Source organism: Enhydra lutris, unplaced genomic scaffold, assembly GCF_002288905.1.
Source record: "Enhydra lutris kenyoni isolate GAN:26980312 unplaced genomic scaffold, ASM228890v2 scaffoldscaffold2, whole genome shotgun sequence".
Lineage (NCBI taxonomy): Eukaryota > Metazoa > Chordata > Mammalia > Carnivora > Mustelidae > Enhydra > Enhydra lutris.
This window is the reverse complement of record NW_019154086.1, coordinates 17,211,818-17,232,377: the sequence shown is the minus strand read 5'-3', so window position 1 is coordinate 17,232,377 and position 20,560 is coordinate 17,211,818. Positions and strand designations below refer to the sequence as shown.

Genomic DNA, 20,560 nt, shown 5'->3' with positions numbered 1-20,560 from the left:
ATAATCAGTTCTAATGTATTTGAGACCTAAAGTATATTAGCCCTTCATCAAAGAGAAGGATAAAAAGCAGCATTAATATGAGTGGATAGTAATTATTTCAGGGCCTCATAATTATTCTCCAGTTAACTACAGAGAAATGCTGATATTTTTATTCCTTTTTTTAAAATAAAAGGCACTGTGGTCAGATCCTAAAATGTAAGACTGCATCATAAGTCCTTTGAAACGGCCAACACTTTGAATTATGCTTATATTAATGGCATAGAAACTCTTGGGATTTAAATGAGTTCAAAGTTCATGGTTAGGAGCTCCCTTTACCTTCATGGTTAGGAATTCCCTTTACCTTCCTAGTCCTGTTGATTCACCACTGAATCTATTTATTGCCTATAGGAGATATAAAATATAGTAATTACTCTCACTCCCTTTCAAAATGACAGGAGGTCCACTTTCCTATTAACTCTAATGAGAGTTATGTGTGCATTCCTCAAGGAGGACAGATCCTATAGTTTCAAGGTAAAATAAATCACTTCTCCAGGTTTAGGGGACTCATTCACTTTATATTTTGGTGCTTTAAGATACCATTTAAACTGCTTAGTACTGAAAATGCACTGTTTATAGTTTAAAAGAAGCATAAGCTATGGTTGGAATGTTGTTAATGATTGCTGTACATTTTTGTTGAAGGATAAATGTTTTACCCTTTGGGGAAATAATGTTGATCACTTTACAGGAAATACATGGTCTCTAAAATGTGGTTGTCTAATTTTTGTAAGAAAATTAATGACAATCACCTCTTACTATATTTTCTTTCAATTAAAAAAACTTCAACATTTGTTATTATATCAAATTATGTCAATGTAGAATAAACTAAAAATGAGCCAGATATCCTAGATATCTTAGAAAGAAGGAAGCTTAAAGCAACAGGCTATTTTCCTTCCAGCCTGGGAATAAGGAATCTTGAGATCATGTAGGGATCTGTTTCTGTAACCCAGAAGCATATGTTTACTCTGTTTGAGGCTTCCTTAGAGAAACCAATGTTGGGTTTTTCAATTTGCAATGCCGGACCTTCTCAGATATTTGTTTCTTGTGCCTTTAAGCATTGAGATAAAGGAAATCTGGGGTTTTGTTTTCTTTTTATAACCATTTTGGCCAAAATCTGTTATCAGCCCTCTTCTTCCCAGGGAATCTTCAAAAAGTCAGACGTGTAAACAATTCTTGATGTTAAGAAAACCCAATTATGCTGAAATTATGAAAATATGGCTGGAACCCCTACTGTGGGAACAATTTAATATCATACAATAACAGATTTTGTTTAGTATTCAGTAAGTGTACTTCTTTAGTTGGGAGAATTTGACTTAACCTTTTTCCAAGATAATGATGTCTCCATCTATTTATGATGCTGAATATCTATATCTGTTTGTAACTTTTCAGATTTACTATAGTAAAAGATGTTCCATCTAGTGCATGTATGTGATCATTATCCCACCTCAGTTAAGAGGCATGCAGTTTCCTGATAAGACTGCAGCAAAAAATGTGGTTCAACTATTCTATCCATGAAAAAGTCATCTCATGGTATATGCGGTATCATTTCCATGGCTTCCTTATTTATGCAGACCCAGAGTCATATAGCAACTGAGAACTATGTGCCATGTGCAAACAAGTGGCAGATCATGTTTTCATAAAAATTCTCTTGCTATCATATCTTGTGTAAACCCAAGAACCAGCAATAATTCTCCTTCTTCTTCTCCTTCTCCTCCCCCTCCTCCTCCTCCTCCTCTTTCTTCTTCTTTGTCTTCTTCTTCTTCTTTTAAGAATTATTTATTTATTTGAGGGGGTAATGGGCATGGAGAGGGAGAGAGAGTCTTAAGCAGACTCCAGCCTGAGCACAGAGTTTGGGGCAGGGCTGAGCTCAAACCCAGAGCCAGTTTCAGTCACTTAACCGACAGCACTACCCAAGAACCAGCAATTCTGTGTGTGCAAAGTATGTAAAACTACTGGCTAGGTGACTGTAGAACCTGAATGATTTCCTGAAGAAGTCCCATGAATTGCCTCGGGTATCCTAGCACAGGAAAGAAAGACACTTCATCTGAATTGTTCAAAAGAGGCCTGATGATGAATCAAAGTGATGAGAGTCACTTAATTTAATTGTGATGGGTTTTACATGTATCTCCAAATGTTAGTGAACTGATGATTCAGCAAAAAAAATTTTTTTGAACTCACACTAATGGTTTCTTAATAGAGCCAAGAATTAAGCAAATTAAGTAATTTATCTAAAATTGGAAAGTAGATAGTGGTTTGGGTGGCAATAAATAATGACCACGGCACTTAATCTGTGTTGTCTATTAGTAAATCAAGCTATAATTTCTATACAGCATCCTTGAAAATAGAAATGCAAGAAATCATATTTGTTGAGGTCTGTTCATTTATTGTTTAAGGTAGTTAAAAGAAAAATAAAAAGCTTGAAAACAAATTTCCAAGCCTAATATTTTGCGTGGTTTTCAAACTGGAAATATTTCAAATATAGTTTTTGATACAGCAATTTTTTAATTTAAATACAAACTATCTCTATTTTTCAGAAATGTAGCTACATTGTTGCATGGGCATCCAAAAACATTGAGGGTATTTTTTGCACTAAGCAGGGTCATGTTAAAGAAATGTAGATTTCTGTGAACTTGCAACAGAGTGTCAATTAACATAGACTTGTTTTCATCTAGGTTTTCTCTTAATGAAATGATTGCTTACAAGAGTAACTATAAAAGTATATCACTCAATTTATTGTGTACAGCTCCTCTGTCTACATTTGGAATGACCTTGAAACCATGACCTTACAACGAATAGTCAATGGATTGCTTCAGTAAATCATTAATTTCTCCAATTCCAATCTTTTGATCTTTGCCAGTTAGTACTATTTTTCAAGGCTGTTTCTCTGCACTGATGAAACATAACTGGATTATATCTCTTTTTTTCCCCTTCCATTTTTTGGGATGGTGTTTTCCATTCTTTGAGGGTTCTGATAATAGGTATAGTTTGAATTACAAACATAATGCACAGTAATCGCTGAAAAGACTCAGAAGACTTTCTCGAAATGTTTAACAATCCTTCCTTATGAAGTGTGCTTACAGTTAATGCCTGCTTCTTTTCTATTTATATTATTGAAATCAATACATAACTTTCAGTCTTTTTTTCCCCTTCCTTTTTCTATGACTGTTATTTTATGCATGACAAAATTCTCTTGCTTACTGCTGTGTTTGGCTGTCTTTTAACGTGAGTGTCCTGTGTTTGTAATGATTGCTTTTGCATGAGGATTATGAAATGTCATACAAATTAAATGGTTGTGGAAACGAAAAGAAATGTGGGGCTTCACTTGCTTTTTTTTGTGCTGAATATGTCAATTATGTGACACTTAAAATTACTTTCAAATGGCCTTTGACTTCCCCTTTGGTGTGCTTCTTTATTCTAGCAAATTAATATTGTTAAGTATAATAAAACATTTATTAAATATTCACAGTGTTTTAATATAATTATTATCCTAAAAATGATTCCTTTATAAATAACTATACTGGACGTGAAATTGCAAGAGGACATAATTCTGTTATATTACTAAATTGTTTATGAAATGTAAGCCTTGACTCTGTAACTAACTAAATAACCAAACACTGACTTCTATTGATGCTACCGTTGCTCTACAGAGTGATGAGATTATCTGTTCATACTTTTTTGCAGGTTGCAAATGTCTTAAATCCACAGCTAATATTTAATTAAAACACATGGGGAAATATTTAATGACAAGTAATTTTAAAAAGTCACAGTTTTGAAAAATGTATGATATAAAAAGGTGTAAAATCCAAGTGTTAATGCTCTTACAAAAATTAGGAGGAAAAAAAGAAAAGAAAACACCCTAAAAATGTTCATATCTCTGTTTTCCCTAATGTTATTATATCGTCCCAAATTAAAGATGAGTTTGGCCTACTTTCTTTATTGTTGTCACCAATTCAAATTAGAAAAGACACTGAATAAATTAAGTTCTTTCAGCTAAAACTGTTTACTTTTTTTATGCAGTGGATATTTAAAAAAAAAAAATAATCATTTCCTTTGCTTATGACTTGAGTTTCAAACCATAATGTATTTTTTATGCTGGATATATTCACAAACCAAATCTTCTATAAGATATTTTGGGGAGAGGGATTCTTTTTTCTTAAACAAAATAGATAATCAACTTTGACTTAACCACTTCCCCACTCTTTTTGGAAATACCCTTGAGAATTTTAGTATTTACATTTATTTTTTTCCCCCCTCAGTCTTGTTTATTCTTGAATTGTCTTTTTTTTTCCCTCCATTTCTCCGTTCTCAATCCTAGGTCCCCTTACAAAGAAACAGACAGATGATTTAGGTGATAATGACGGTGCTGAAGATGAAGGTATTTTTTTTTCCACCAAATCTATTTGCATGACAAGGGCCTCAGTCACTTTTTCCACCCCTTTCTATTTTTTTACTTCTTGTCTTTTTTTGAAGAGTTGTTTTTAATTCCCGTTTTTGATGTGTTTTGTCTTCTTGCTTGTTGTTACACATAAATATACATTTTTAATTTTTTAAAAAAATGACTGTTAAGTTTTACATTTTGATGCCAACCATTAAAATGTTTTAGAAAGAGGGGCATTTTTTTTTGTTGTTTTCTTGAACTGACTTTTGATATGTTCCATCCCATGTTTTGACTGAAATTTGTCCACATTCTTTGAACTAACAATCTCTCCCCCTGTAGTCTTTCTGTACCCATTTTGCATGTTTTCTAATCTATGTAAATATTTTACCCAGTATCAAAATGTGTTTCATTTTTACCTTTGACATTTGTTTAAAAAGAACCCCATACCCAATAAAATGAAGGACAACCAAAGGCTGATATAAAGTGTTTCTTGAGCAATATAATTTATATGACAAAAATGCTGTTTTCTATTGATTTGCTTAAATATTATATAAATAAATTCAATTTTATAGATAAGACAGGCATTCCACCTATTTAGATTAACTGTAGTAAACACTGTGCAATCACTTCAGTACTCCAGACAGATTTGATGGATATCCTTTCATTTCAAAAGCACATAATTTCTAGCCTGGGTTATGGAAGTGTTCTGATTTTCTGGGTATTGCCAACTATAAGCAATAAAATATATACTACTTTCCTAATATCAAAATTGTTTTCTCTTTCTAACTTTCTTATGACATGCAATTCTGATATACTCTGTACATGTAAGTACTTGCTAGATTGATTTGACACTTCTCATTCCGTTGTGTACCTTTACCTGGTGTTAGGTGGAGTATCCAGAGGGGCCCATTGATATTTTCAGTTCACCTTCAGTCCACTTAGGACTTTTTTTTTTTTTTTAATGCTAACCTCGCTATGATTCTTCAAGAAGTGACTCATGTTATCCCAGGTTTAAAAGTAACTCCCAGAGCCCTAGAAATTAAATCTCATAACAATATCAATAATACAGTATGAATGGCTTTCCAAAATAAAATAACCTACAAGCAATTCAGCAGAAATGCTAGTTACATGACTTAAAACTATGAATGAATATGTCCTTACTAAACAACTTGAATTATCTTCATTTAGATATTTATATAATAAACTACTTCACGTAGAAAATTCAGTTATAGAGGTGAAGTATTGAAAGCTTAAACATTATATTGTGTTTTAATATTTTTAGAACATTTAAGAATTATTTTGATTAAATGAAATTTATGATCTCTGATTAAAAGCACATTTACCAGGGTGCCTGGGTGGCTCAATGGGTTAAGCCTCTGCCTTCAGCTCAGGTCATGATCTCAGGGTCCTGGGATCCAGCGGAACCCAGCTCTTTGCTCAGTGGGGAACCTGCTTCCCTCTCTCTCTGCCTGCCTCTCTGCCTACTTGTGATCTCTCTCTCTGTCAAATAAATAAATAAAATCTTTAAAAAAAAATAAAAATACGTTTACCATGAACCCCAACAGTGAATTAAAGATTAAACACAAAGCAGTCATTAATATTTGAAATAAATCATTATAGCTGTCCATGAGTTATCATTTTGAATGCTAAATAGATAAAAATAAACTTATAATATCAAAATGCAAATTGTGTTTTTTAAAAATATTGTTGGAAATCAGAAGTTTTCAAACATTCGAGACATTTGTTGACTGTGTTCTCACAGCTTTAAGAAGACTGCTTCCACTTAGGGGCTTTGGGATTTGCTGAGCCCTTTGAAAATCCTTAACTCCTAGACATTTGTTATTTAAATAATACTTAAGTATAAAGAACTTCTTAGTGTGTCGCTTTGTAAACTCTAAATTTTCTGAAAGAACTCACAAAGTTAGTATACATAATTTTCCTATTTAAAAAATACTTCGCTGAGCATCAAGTAAGACATTTACAAGTTTACAAAAGATACTTCTGAGCCACCATAACGAGCTAAACCCCATAAATGTGAATCTGTTTTACAGACCTCTTTCGAAGCACATTTAACATTTTTAAATAGCCATTAAAAATGTACTAAAACCCCTGTTTAAATTGGCAGGTAGTATTCAGGTTAAGTACTAAGCCAGTCAGTCACAAAACTTATCAAATCAATATGTATTTTTAAATGCTCCGAAGTATAGAATGTAAGAGCAGTCAGTTCAAGTTGAGTCCACTCCTCTGTGCTGTTGTTTTGGATGCTTGTTAAGACAGCAAAGACAAGAAAGATAAATTCAAATATTCTTCAGGATAAAAACAACAACAACAACAACAAAAATCCTTTGTAGAAAAGTCTGACCATCATCTATTCAGTTCCTTTTACAATTATTTTGTAGACATGAGTGTGAATAAAAACCAAGGCCAATTTTCATTTTTGATTTGTTCCAAATTATGAATCACCATCACTAGACGTAAAACCACAAATATAAACTACTTGACAAATTACTTTTTACTTTTGTCAGAAGTCAAGTTACTTATTCTCCATTATTCACTGATAACTGAAATCTTTACTTGATTTCTCAGCCATTAAACTCAGAGACTATCAGGGATATTGACTGGGAGGTGCTCCTCATTCACTTAAACTAACCCAAGGCTTCTTCGTGGAGCACTATTCATTACTTCTAATTCTCCTCTGTGTCTTTACCGTTAGTTATTCTTTTGCCATCTTTAGGCCAGTCACAATTTTTATCACTTTTCATTTGTGTTTTATAATAGCCAAAAAGTACATATTTCATAGGCTATTTCCATAGTTTCAAAAAGACTAATCTGAAGTGATAAAAATGGGTCAAAGCAACACTGTAGATCTTACCAATTTATTTTGGGAATTTAGGAGATATTTAAAATTCTTTTAATTGTGCTAGGAATACCTTAATATTAATATTTCAATATTCAGATGCAATTTTATATTTTAAATATAGCCTTTTAAAACTGCTCTTATAGATGTTTATATATTTTTTAACTAAAAATTATATTAAGCCAACACTTATATATTCTTTTGCTGGTTTGGAATGAGGTTGGTACCTGAGGTTGGTAGAATTAGTAAAGGGGGACACAAAAACGTCTTGAAATATGTCAGAGAAAATTTTAATTGAGGCAATACCCCACGATTTAAAAACTATTAAATGCCAAAAACTCTCAATTATTGGCAATTAAGGACTTAATGAGTTTTTTTTTTCTTAAGAAAAGGAAACCAGTAAGCATATTTAAGGAGTTATGTGACTAATAATTATTCATTAAGACCATTAAAGGGGGTTGTGATTCCCAAACCCTGGTTGTCAAGCACAAATAAATCCCCACTAATTGCTCTAGATCTGTTGACATTTGCTACATTGCCTTAAAATTTTGGTTTATCAGGAAGATAAAATAGTTACTAAAATTTAAAATAGAGCTATCTACTCAGATTCCAAGTCTATTACTTTTTTAACTTGAAAAACTACATACTTTCCTACCCTAAATAACCATCAGTGTAGTACTTCCCCCTTTACCATCCACTCTTTTCAGAGACTTAGATGCTTGGCAAGGCCTTAAAAAATGCACATAACAGAAAATATAAACATGTTTTACGAACTTTTGTATTTTTACTGTACCTAAACTAGTGTTTTAGTCTCTGAGAGTGGTTTTGATTTTAGTAAAGTCAGTAGCAGATGCTTAGGCAAAGTCAGAAATATTAGGTGAAATCCACCTTATTTATAGAGAAAAATATGAGACAAGATTTAGAGGGATGACTTGGGTCTAATAAATTCATCATAAATTACTAAAGTACATCTAATACATTTACACCAAAGACATAATGGTTTCTTAAAATTTTATTAAAATGATGACATTAGCAGATGGTATTCAATAGTAGGCTATCTGATATATTATTTATAAAGATTCAGTCTTTTTAAAATAAAAGTAAATACAGATATAATTTACACTGTTTATATATATTATTATACTATTATATTTGAACTATTTACTATTTATATTTACATTAAAAAGACCTATATACTATGAAGAAAATAAAGTCTAGGTTAGACCCCTGTGATAAAACCACTATCATAAATAGAACTCCAATTATCCTGTAATAGAAATATGACATCTTTCCAAACTTATTAGCAATTTTAAAGGTGGTTATATGCAAGAATTTTACTTATTTTGATAATTAGTATCAAAATTTGGCAATTTTCATGAATGTGACTTTTTTAAAAATTTTATTTATTTATTTGACAGAGAGAGAGAAGAAGCAGGTAGAGTAGCAGGCAGAGGGAGAAGGAGAAGCAGGCTCCCTGCTGAGTAAGAAGTCTGACTCAGCGCTGGATCCCAGGACCCTGGGATCATGACCTAAGCCAGCCAAAGGCAGTTGCTTAACCAACTGAGCCACCCAGGCGCCCCTAAAATTTTGATAATTACCCCATATAGCATAAGCTTCAGGATTACTTAAAGCAAAAAGAAATATCGTTCCGAACATAGGACTAGAATCATACATAACGTTCCAGAAAAGAACTGCTTGGTATATTAAGTTCTTAGACAACGTTGAAATCTTTGAGAAATTTGAAAAGACAAATTGGAAATTAGAATCAGCCCAAACTATTCTTAATTCTTTCAAGTCTAATTTTTCAAAGAAAAATAAAGAGATACCACTCAAAATAGCTCGTGGGATGTATTGTCATATTTTCAGTGTTTCCTGACGATGTCCACTTCATTCTGTTATTAGATATAAAATGTGGCAAGTTGTCTCAATGTGTGCCTGTATTGTTTTCCAGGTGAACAGAATGGTTCTACCAAGATTTCATTACAGTTCACAGTTGGTGCTTTGTAATTCTATGTAATTTTAATTAAAGAAGAATTCTGAAACAGCCTCCCTCTGTGCTACCTACAAGCATACAATTAGCAGAGTACAGTGTCTGCTGTGAACAGTCAGTTAATGATTTCAGTTTAATAATTTATTACTGCTTCTTCGGTGCCAGCCATCCTAGAAAAATAAGCTAAAACCGTATGTAGCAAACAGACATTTAAAAATGGAAGATAGTTAAAAATTTCTTGTTTTCTCTGTGTAAGCCTAACATCTCCTCAAGCCCCCACATCTTTACAAATGAGTGAATACCATTTTCCCTCCTAAGGATTTAAGGAGAACATAAATTTAAGTTTTCCTTCTAAATGTAATTGTGTCTAATTGATAGTTTTGATGTCAAAGTATCCTCCTTTTACCACTTAAAAATAAGACACTCTTCTCAAGTACACTCTTGGAGAGGAAGAAGGGGATTATGGTAAATTTATATACTGGTATTAAGTTAAATTTAAAATAGGCTTTTAAAAAAGTCTCTGAATTCTGCAGTGAGCTGTTTTCCTAACTTGAAAATCTGGACAAATGAGTTGAGCTGCCATTTCTCATCCTAAAAGGATTTTTAATTTAAGGAAATCACTATTATAGCAGTAGAAAAGTTGAGGCATTTATATTATTCACCCTTTTCATAGGAAATGTAAAGCAGCATCTAAATAATGACCAGATTTTTCAATGAGTTTATATTATATTAGTCCATTCTGAAAGCTGAAACCTCAGTTGCAAAGATGTAGGAGATTTAAGTTTGATAAAAAATGCCAAAAACAAAGGAACAAATCTACACTTTTAAATGGTGTTTTTTTTTTTTTAAAGATTTTATTTATTTATTTGACAGAGAGAAATCACAAGCAGGCAGAGAGGCAGGCAGAGAGAGAGGAGGAAGCAGGCTCCCTGCTGAGCAGAGAGCCCGATGCAGGGCTTGAACCCAGGACCTGGGATCATGACCTGAGCCGAAGGCAGCAGCTTAACCCACTGAGCCACCCAGGCGCCCCTTAAATGGTGTTTTTTAATATTGTCATTAACAAAAAGAAAATACACTCAATCTAATTTAGTTTCAATTGTGGGTAAAAGACATAATGGGCTATTATAGAACAGTAATGTTTGATGTGTGTATGTATGTATTCATAATCATATACATACATATATAATATTTCAATATTAGTTAAAACCATGCCAATATAAAGTGAAGTACCTACCTCTCTAGAAATTAGGGCATTTTTAATACCAATTAAAATTATCTTATGGTTCCCTTATATATTATTTCTAGATCCTTATTGAAAATTACAAAATTTGGGGAAAGTATCTTAGAAAAGCAAACACAATTGATTAAAAGTCAGAGCTGTTGAAGTCACTTTAACATCATCCTTAAAATTGGGTACTTTATACCTGGTCTTAGCTGTATTTTATTTTATGTCTACATGACAAAATCATAGAGCCAAAATGGGACTAGGAAGAGTACAGGAGTTACACAAAGAGATGAAAAATATAATTTAGTTTGTTTTCTTCTTCCAGAGGGCAGGGTTGGTGGAGTGAGGAGATAACCCAGACTTAACGAATAAACACCATTGAAGTGACAGTACCCTACGTACAACAACAAAAGTGCAGACTATACAGCCTAAACATTCATCTACCAGTTGGTACTTGAGTAGTGAAATGAAACTTTTGGAACCTAAAACACGGTGTCGTAATTATGTTCACAAATTAGAGCATAAATTATTTAATATAATTATGATGCATTCAATAAAACCTTTATGGTAAATAAGAAATGGAGAACCAGAGTGTTTTATTCACAATAGCAGTGATAACATTGTCCTTAGCCTATGGCTCATAAATTCCATATGAGGTCTATGACAGTGAAAAAAAAAAAACTAGTTCTAAGACCCATTGTCATTCCTCCTTTTTGTTCTACAGTCACTTTAGAAATCAATCAAAAAGCACGAAACTTCACACCCATTTTTTTTTAAAAGATTTTATTTATTTATTTGACAGAAGGAGAGAGAAAGAGATCAAAGTAGGCAGAGAGGCAGGCAGAGAGAGAGGAGGAGGCAGGCTCCCCGCCGAGCAGAGAGCCCAATGCTGGGCTCGATCCCAGGATCCTGAGATCACGACCTGAGCTGAAGGCAGAGGCTTAATCCACTGAGCCACCCAGGCGCCCCTTCACACCCATTTTTAATATGTCCAAGTTTTGTAATTCAGTTTATAATTTTAAACAAAATTTTTGGCTAGAAAATAGTGAATACCTATTGCTCTTTTCACAGTAGCTTTAATATGAGTTGCTGAAGAAACACTTTAACAAAACAGCAATTTGAAGAACTATATTAAAATCATTCTCTTTTGTCCCTAAAATGGAAAATGTATTCTCTGCTTCATTATGTGTGTTTTTTGAGGATAAGAACACTTGCCAACCATTTGTTTTTCAGATATTCGGGACAGTGGGGGTCCCAAACCAGTGATGGTGTATATCCATGGTGGCTCATATATGGAAGGTACTGGAAATTTATATGATGGGAGTGTCTTGGCAAGTTATGGCAATGTGATCGTCATCACAGTCAACTATCGACTTGGGGTGCTTGGTAAGAAATCTCTTCTTTTCTTTTCACCATTAATCCATGAAGTATGTGGTAGTTTTGTTTTTATTTGTTTTGTTTTCTTTGCTTTGTTTCACTCATGTCTATGCTTGTTGACTTTGTTTGAACCAAAATTTTTGATATTCATAATAAATTCTGTAAGTGTATTCATAAATTACTTGATGGAAGACAGGTAGGGTTGATTTTAAAATTTGAAGGAAAAAGATAGTGAAATTATTCACATTGTTGAGTGATGTTTTCCCTGGTTTCACTTGATAGCCCTGTGAAAGGCAACAATTCCAGGGCCTTTCTAAAGAAGAATTAGTCCCTGGACAAATTTTTCCTTCCACTTTTTTTTTTTTTTTTTACAATGCCATAAAATTGCCTGAAATTTGACATGAGTTTAAAAACAAGTTTATAAGTCTCTTCGAGAATATGCGTATGAACTGGCTTTGTGAAAACATTTTCTGTCATTGTGGTATAAGTTTGGGTTTTTAAAAGATTTGTCAGGTAATAATTAGAAATATTTATCTAAATGTATTTGCACTGAATTATTTGATTTGGAAAACATATTGATTTTATAAGGTGATAAAGAGTTCAAGTCAATAATGTATACACATGTAAAACAAAATCAAATTGGATATCCTTGGTTTTGAAGAAAATTATAGGGAAATATTATTTGTAAAATATCAAGTACTCTGAAATAGGCATATTGTTTTATGTAATAACCCGTTATTAAAAGGTAAACTTGATATTCTACTTGTATAATTTTATTTTTATAGTATTGCCATAATTATGGGACTAAAATTACTTTATCATTTAATAAGACACTTATATTATGGTATTTTAGTTAAGAGTATTTGCTGACAGAGTACCATTTATCACAAAAGATTTCATCTTTTTAATCTTAATTGTTTTCAGACTCTTATACTATATACTTTTTAAAGGCATATAATTTATGCTGTTATTTGTAACAAAAGGGCACCTCACACTTTTAATCTCTGAAAGATTTTTAAAAAAAAATTTACGTTTTCCTTTATAGTAATTGTTCATATCATATATTTTGCTCTTTGAGTAGCAGTTATTTTTCATCTTCAGTGTTAGTTACTTCTATGTAATTATAAGCCTATTTTCATGTCAATCTTAAGATATTTAAAAAAAAAGCAATAGCTTTTGTCGATCAAGTTTGTATGTCTTGGGGAAGAAGATATTTTAGCAACGCAAAGTGAAATCTTGATATGTTTCTACTTTGTTATTTCGAATTTGGAATGTGGTGGATAATGGATATACTATGGCAAATGTAGGTGTAAAATATTTCTGTAACATTTTTCAAGTACACTTTAGTTCCAAATAGTGTCTGATCAGGCATTGCTTCAGATGTTCTTACAATTTCAGTGGGCAAGCATGAATGTTTTCCCATCAAGGAAAACTGTATATTGGAAAGTTGTATGAAGAGATGTTCATAATCATCTTCTTAATTTTAAATATCAGTGTTGTCATTTGGTTTTTATGCAAGACTTTAAAGTGAGAATTTTCAATATTTTAATATATTTAATTTTATTTATAGTATTCTTTATAGCTTAGTGGCTTTAATATTATTCTCATATTTTTCTGAAATTTTTTAGTTAAAAATCCTGAAGCAGTGACTAGTTTGCCAATTGAAAATTTAAAATTAAATGCCACATTCTGTACAGCAGTGTTTTCAAGGACTTGACCATCCACTTAATCATATGTATTTATTTTATCAAAAAAAGTCTTTTAGCCAGACCTTCTTATGTTGCCTCATTCCATTAGTAGTTGTACTCATATGAAGTAAGATTCCATAAAATGAATTGTTGCATTAATAAAGCTTTTTAAAATAAATATAAACCTTATATTTATTTTAATAAAGTATATAAATTTTAATAAATATAAATAAACAAACCTTAAAAATAAAGCCCATTTTTTATGTATAACTAACAAGGACCTGACTTCAATCCAATTTGAATCCTATATTTATGTTCATATTCTATCCCTAAATACCACGCCCTGGATGACTGAATTGCAGGAAAACAGAGTCAATAACTAAAAAATGAAGAAATCAGTCAATTGCTTGGTCTGTATAATGGCAAGCAGAGTTGGTGTTGATGATGGATGATTTTCTTAGTAATAGCTCAATATTTGTTCTGCTCTACTGCAATTTAGGATTTAACTTACAGTTTGCTCCTTTGTTGCTCTTAAACATATCATATCCTGATAACCAGCATTAAGGACCAGGTGTCCTTTCTAGACCTCTCAATATGATAAAGTACAAAACTCTGTTAGTGAACATTTTTAGGTGCATCTTGGAACCCTAGTTCTGGAAGAGATGTATGTATCTGGTCACTTTGTTCCTCAAATGTGTATTTGGCCTTGTGAAATATATTTAAATGAATTAATTCATGAGAAATAAATTAATTGAAACATTTGTTTCAGCACACTTTGCATGTGTGGTATACCACAACCAGAACAGCTCATCTGACAACAATAAAGACTATAGGGTTCTTGCTGTTGTTAATAATTTGTCTAACAGTAACAAGGTAAGCCAAGGTTTCTTGGGTATGGGATCCAAAAGTATTGCTGTTTAGTTTTCATTTGGGCAAGTGCTGGAAAAGAGTCGAAAATAAGATTTGGTCCCACATCAGAAGAAATCCTGAGATGTGTTTTGATTTGGATGCTTTGGTGTAAAGAATATGAATTTGAGGGTTCAATGTACAATTTGTCTAATTACAAGACCATTGCTCTCTGAAGATTGACAGAAAAAAATCAAGATGTCTGAAACAGGTAATGTAATTCATGTTGATTTGAATTTGCCATCCCAGAGGAGAAATATTGCAGGCTTTATTTGTTTGTTTGTATTAGCAATAAGTAAAAATGTGATAATGTTTTAGTAATAAAATTTATACAGCTATCTAGAGGCAAGATTCCAGTTTAAAGCATTTCATGTTGAAAAAAAATTTGTTCACTGCAAAGTAGAAGTGATATAGAAGAAAAATTATCTCCTATTACAGTATTGCTCTGATGAACCTAGGAACAGGTGGGAGTTAGTTGGTCAACTGAGACCTTTTGTGATTTCCTTTAGAGTGGTGACATAGACTTCCCTTATTATAATATTGGAAATGCTATTAGTGATCATAAAGAAAGCTGCTAATAAGGTTGAAAAAAGGAAAGGGGGTACAGGGCACTGCCTGCTAATCTCACTTCCCCTGTTTTATCTGAGCGGTCTCTGTAACTGTATCTCATTCAGGCTCATCCATCCAGCGAACATTTAGACTTTCTTTCACTTCTGGTTGTATACATTCTCTTTCCTCAGCCAGTTTTAACCCTCCATCCTCTCTTATTTAGCATATTGTTACACAGTTTTTAAAAATACATTAAAACATAATTGTTAACAGAATTATTTTTAAAATTACATCACATAGTTAATAAAACTATCATAATGGAAATTTAGGGAGAAATGTTTTGATTATATGCCCTTAAAGGAGGGAAATAATGTTGAATATTATTGTTGCAAATGGGATAAATATATGTGCTTATGGACAAGAAGTGGAAGGAAGTAAGAAATAAATTGCTCACCATTAGGATGGGATATTGTGCAATTAACAGTTTTGAAAATAGAAACTATCCAAACATTATGTTTTCAAATCTCAAAAACGATAAAAAAATGCATGAACTAATTTTGCATTAAAAATGTGTCTCAACTGCCTCTTTAAATTTAGAATGAAGTTAATAGTTATTTTTAGAGAAAATGAAAAAGTTTTATACCACTGTTAAGAACTAATTTAGGCAAACAAGACTTTTATCAGATGGAAATTTAATGTTACTTTTATCTTGATATGGATATTTTAGAGACAATTATGTGTTCATAATTCTAGCCCATGTGATTTGGCAAATTTTAGGAGTCTAGTGTTATACTTAATAATCCAGTGGCTATACCACCCCTCTCTGGGAAAAAAAAAAAAAAAGTTGAAGTTCATCTACTTATATTTGAAGAATTACACTTTAGCTTACTTTATAATTCCATACAGGGCTAAATCATTTAAAACAAGCTTTTTTCCCCATATTTGAATCTGAGCAGTTCAGCAGCAAGGAGATTTGTAAAGTCTAGGTAATGCTTATGATTTAAAAAGAAAAGCATATTAACTTCTGAAGTGGCACAATGTTTTGTCATTATTCTTGGTATTTGCTGTATCTTTTTTTTTTTTTTTTTTTTGCATTGTTTTAATTTCTGTTTGGCTCTAAGTCCTAAAACAGACAAATAAAAATCTTTAAATGTGACCATATATGTGGGAGTAGTATATAATAAGATATTTAATTTTATATGATGTTCCAAATGTTTTCCTGGGAGGTAGACAATGGAGGCAAGCTGTCTTTGACAAGTCAAAATGTCTTCATGGAATTGGTTTTATTTGAATGAGATCATGAAAAGCAATTTATCTCTGGGATTAACTGAAGGGAAGAGAGAAGCACTTTCTTTCAGTTTCCCTTTATTTATTCATACTCTTTCTACTTCAAAAAAGTAGAGATAATTTGTGACAAAAGCACACATATAAATAAATTGCATAAAGGAATACATATACTATAGAGAAAGGATACAGGAACTTAAGCCATGAACATGCATTGGTATTGGATATAAATATATATCTCAATTTCCTAGAAGAAGGATAAAAAGCATAGTGAATTGAATTTCATAATTGTTACGTATGAATCAATAAAAAATGCAGAGCTTTTTCTCAGTATACTTTAGCAAAATTTATCATATGGCTTGTTTTTATTTGGAACAATGAACAATATGAAACCATGTGATAGTTTTGATGTCATTAGGAAATGCAGATATGATTACTTATATTAACCCTCTGTAAAAGCCAAGGACATAATAATAAATGCCCACAATTTCTATAATGTCATTTCAAAAGACTTAACCAAGTGCAATTCAAGGAAGATATTTGGTGATTTCACTTATAATAGGATAGAGCTAAAAACCAATTGAAAGCAATGGACAGTTAACTTGGTCCATAGATTTATTTTCTCAAATATCTTACACCAACTGGGTTTTAATAAGGGCTGGATGGTAATCAATTTTAGATGGACTGCTAAAATGAGCTACTGGAGTAGCGATATCGTTTATCTTTTGGAATAAAGAAACTTAAGACAAATAATGTTACAGGGCAAAGTAGACTATTTTTTCATTATTTTATCTGCTTCCTTCCAAATGATATCAGGTGGTTTGCAATAAAAGCAATTATTTAGTTATGCCACCAACTTAGAAATAAACTGAAAGTAAGCACGTCAATTAATGTAGGTGTTAATTAAAAGAAGTTGTTTTTTTTTTTCCAAAATGTATTTTTGGTACAGTCATGTGGTCATTCATTGATTTATTCATTCATTCAATATAAACTGAGCAATATTATATATCACGCATTCTACTAGTTATTAAGGATAATGTGAAAAACATGATAGGCATGATCCCTGCCATCCAGTAAATTAGTAGCTGTTAGGGAAGAGAGAAATTAAATTAATAATTATACAAATGATATCTTTTACATAGATAATGATTTAATGCAAAGTCAACTTTCTTTACAATTACCTGGATGATAAGTACTAGAGAAATGACAAGTGCTAGCCTATTCTAGACACTCAGAAAAGGTTTCTCAAAGGAAGTGACACTCAAGTTTCGATTTCTTATATTCTACTGAGAAAGCCTTTATCAAGATTCCCAAGGACCTCCAGTTTGTTAATTCCACTGGCCACTTCTCTGTTCTTATCTTATTTGATCTCTCCATAGTGTGGGAAACAGTTAACTAGTCCCTTCTTTTTTTTTTTTTTTTTTTTTAAAAAGACACATTTATTCAGCGTCATGATCAGACTATTACATTTAGCAATCAACAGCATGGGTGCAAAAAAAAAAAATCTACATTAAAACCCTTTGTTGGAATGCTTTACACTTTCCACAGAACAGAAACTAAAATAACCTGTTATACAATTAGTCACAAATACAGTCCTCGAGTTTTTTTGCCCATACACATGAGTATTGTCTAAAACATGTCTTCTTTGTAGCAGCTAGGCCCTGCCACCACTGTGCTTGGCTGAGTTCACAAATCTGGTGTAACCTGTAGCTTCCCTGTCACTTCTCTGGCTCTCCTCTCCTGCTAAGCTTTGTTTCCTGGCAGTAATTAAAACCTTCTGCCACTGCCGTAGCTGCTGCTGCTGCTGGAACCACCATAGCCACCTTGGTTTCGTGGTTTGGCGAAGTATTGGCCTCCACCACCATAAGGGCCAGAGCTTCTGCCTCCAAAATTGCCTCCTTTCATGGGTCCAAAATTTGAGGATTGATTGTTGTAATTGCCAAAATCATTATAGCTTCCGCCACCTCCAAAGTTGCTTCCATCATTACCAAATCCGTTATAGCCATCCCCACTGCCACCATATCCACCACCACCTCGACTGCCACCAAAGCCACCTCGACCACTGAAGTTTCCTCCGCGACCAAAGTTGTCATTCCCACCAAAACCACCTCCACGACCACCACCAAAGTTTCCAGAACCACTTCGACCTCTTTGGCTGGATGAAGCACTAGCCATCTCTTGCTTAGAGAGCGCTTTCCTTACTTCACAGTTGTGGCCATTCACAGTATGGTATTTTTGAATGACAATCTTGTCTACAGAATCATGGTCATCAAATGTTACAAAAGCAAAACCCCTCTTTTTGCCACTGCCTCGGTCAGTCATGATCTCAATCACTTCGATTTTCCCATACTGTTCGAAATAATCTCTTAGATGATGTTCTTCAGTGTCTTCTTTAATGCCACCAACAAAAATCTTTTTCACAGTTAAGTGGGCACCAGGTCTTTGAGAATCTTCTCTTGAGACAGCCCTCTTTGGTTCCACAACTCTTCCATCCACCTTGTGTGGCCTTGCATTCATGGCTGCATCCACCTCCTCCACAGTGGCATATGTGACAAACCCAAAGCCTCTGGAGCGCTTGGTGTTTGGGTCTCTCATTACCACACAGTCCGTAAGTGTTCCCCATTGCTCAAAATGGCTCCTCAGACTCTCATCGGTTGTTTCAAAGCTCAGACCTCCGATGAAGAGCTTCCGCAGCTGTTCAGGCTCTTTGGGAGACTCTGACTTAGACATGACGGCGGTGGGAGGGGAGACTTTAACGATGCTTACTCGGCGGCGTCCACGGGCAGAAAGGAGTAATCTAACGAACGTATCTAACTAGTCCCTTCTTAACATGCTTGTTCTTGGCATCATCCCAGGATTACTTTCTACCTCACTGTCTGTGCCTTCTCACCCTCCTTCCCTCCGTCTCCTCTTACCCCATCTCTAAATGTTGAAATGCCATTAAGCAGAATTTTTGGCTCCCTTCCATTTCCTCTTTTCAGTGTCTCCCCAGGGGACTTCATGCAATGCTCTAAATCTCCAAATGCCATCTCTTTGTAAGTGACTTCCAAAACTGTATCTTCAGGACTGCCTATTCCTCAAAACTTCAGACTTATATACTTTAAAAAAAAGATTTTATTATTTATTTAAGAGAGAGAGAAAGAATGCCCACATGAGCTGGGGAGGGGGGGGTAGACATAGGGAGAAGCAGATTCCCTGCTCAGCAGGGAGCCTGATATGGGGCTGGATCCCAGGACTCTGAGATCATGATCTAACCAAAGGCAGATGCTTAACCCACTGAGCCACCCAGGTGCCCCCAGATTTATATACTTCTGCCTATCAACACCTCCATGGGGCTATCTAATGAATATTTCAACTTTAGTGGCTAAAACATGTTAATTTTCACAGGTGTGTATTTCATTATCTTCCACATCTAGATTGTTATAATAACTGCAACAAGAGCAATAATAATAGTAACCACACTCATTGAGGATTTGTTGTATTCCAAAAGCTGTATTAAGCAGTCTATATTATTGGCATTATTAAATTTCCGCAATAACCCTATGAGGTAGACTTGTTATTTTCCCAGTTCTGTAAGTGCAGAAACACATGAGTAGAGAGGTTAAGGGACTTATTTGCAGTCATACAGGTCAGGTGGCATTGAGTGGTGAAGCCAGTCTTCTAACCGGTCAGTCTTCTCTTCAACACAGTACTGTACTAATGGCACTGACACTGCCATCCTTCTGGATGATCAAGTAAAAAGTGTAGATTTTTCCTGATTTGTCTCTCCTCTATGTTCAGTAACCAGTTCAGCTTCTCTTACTGAATTGTTCCAACATACATCCTGGATCTGCCTCCTTCTTTCCATTTCCCCCTTTACCAAACTAAGCCGAGTCTCCTTGAACTTCTGTGATTTTCCTCTTTCATTTTTGCTCCATACATATAATCCATTCTCCATACAGCAAAATCAGATTATCTTTTTACAGTGTAAATTATACCAGCTCACTTTTCTGCTCACCACCCTCCACTGGCTTTCCATTAGTCACTTAAAATAGAATTCAAACTCCTTCCCTGACCTATCTAACAAAACCTTTCATAAATCTGTATCATGTATCTTTATCTCTTTGTCTGTTCCTCTTGTACCTGTATCTTAGTTCATCTCAAAATGCTCTACATCTCAGTTCCAGCCATCTTTTGTTCTTTATACACACCAAACTCATTCCCTTTTAAATATTTTATACTTGCTGTTCCCTTTGCCTGGCCCAAAGCTGTGTTGGGACTCATTCCTGTC

The 20,560-nt window shown here is 33.6% G+C and overlaps 1 protein-coding gene and 1 pseudogene across 3 annotated transcripts in view; one reads left to right on the top strand and one right to left on the bottom strand.

Annotated features, from left to right (window-relative positions):
* Positions 1 to 20,560, top strand: part of LOC111147342 (neuroligin 1) — a 760,181-nt gene that overhangs the window by 217,273 nt on the left and 522,348 nt on the right. For both annotated transcript variants that reach the window (XM_022503342.1, XM_022503350.1), the window contains 2 exons: positions 4,352 to 4,411; positions 11,720 to 11,872. In XM_022503342.1, the coding sequence (XP_022359050.1) occupies positions 4,352 to 4,411; positions 11,720 to 11,872 (213 nt within the window). The remainder of the gene's footprint in view (positions 1 to 4,351; positions 4,412 to 11,719; positions 11,873 to 20,560) is intronic.
* Positions 17,917 to 19,096, bottom strand: LOC111147354 (annotated as a pseudogene). The gene has a single exon (XR_002640619.1). The product of XR_002640619.1 is annotated as a heterogeneous nuclear ribonucleoprotein A1-like (transcript).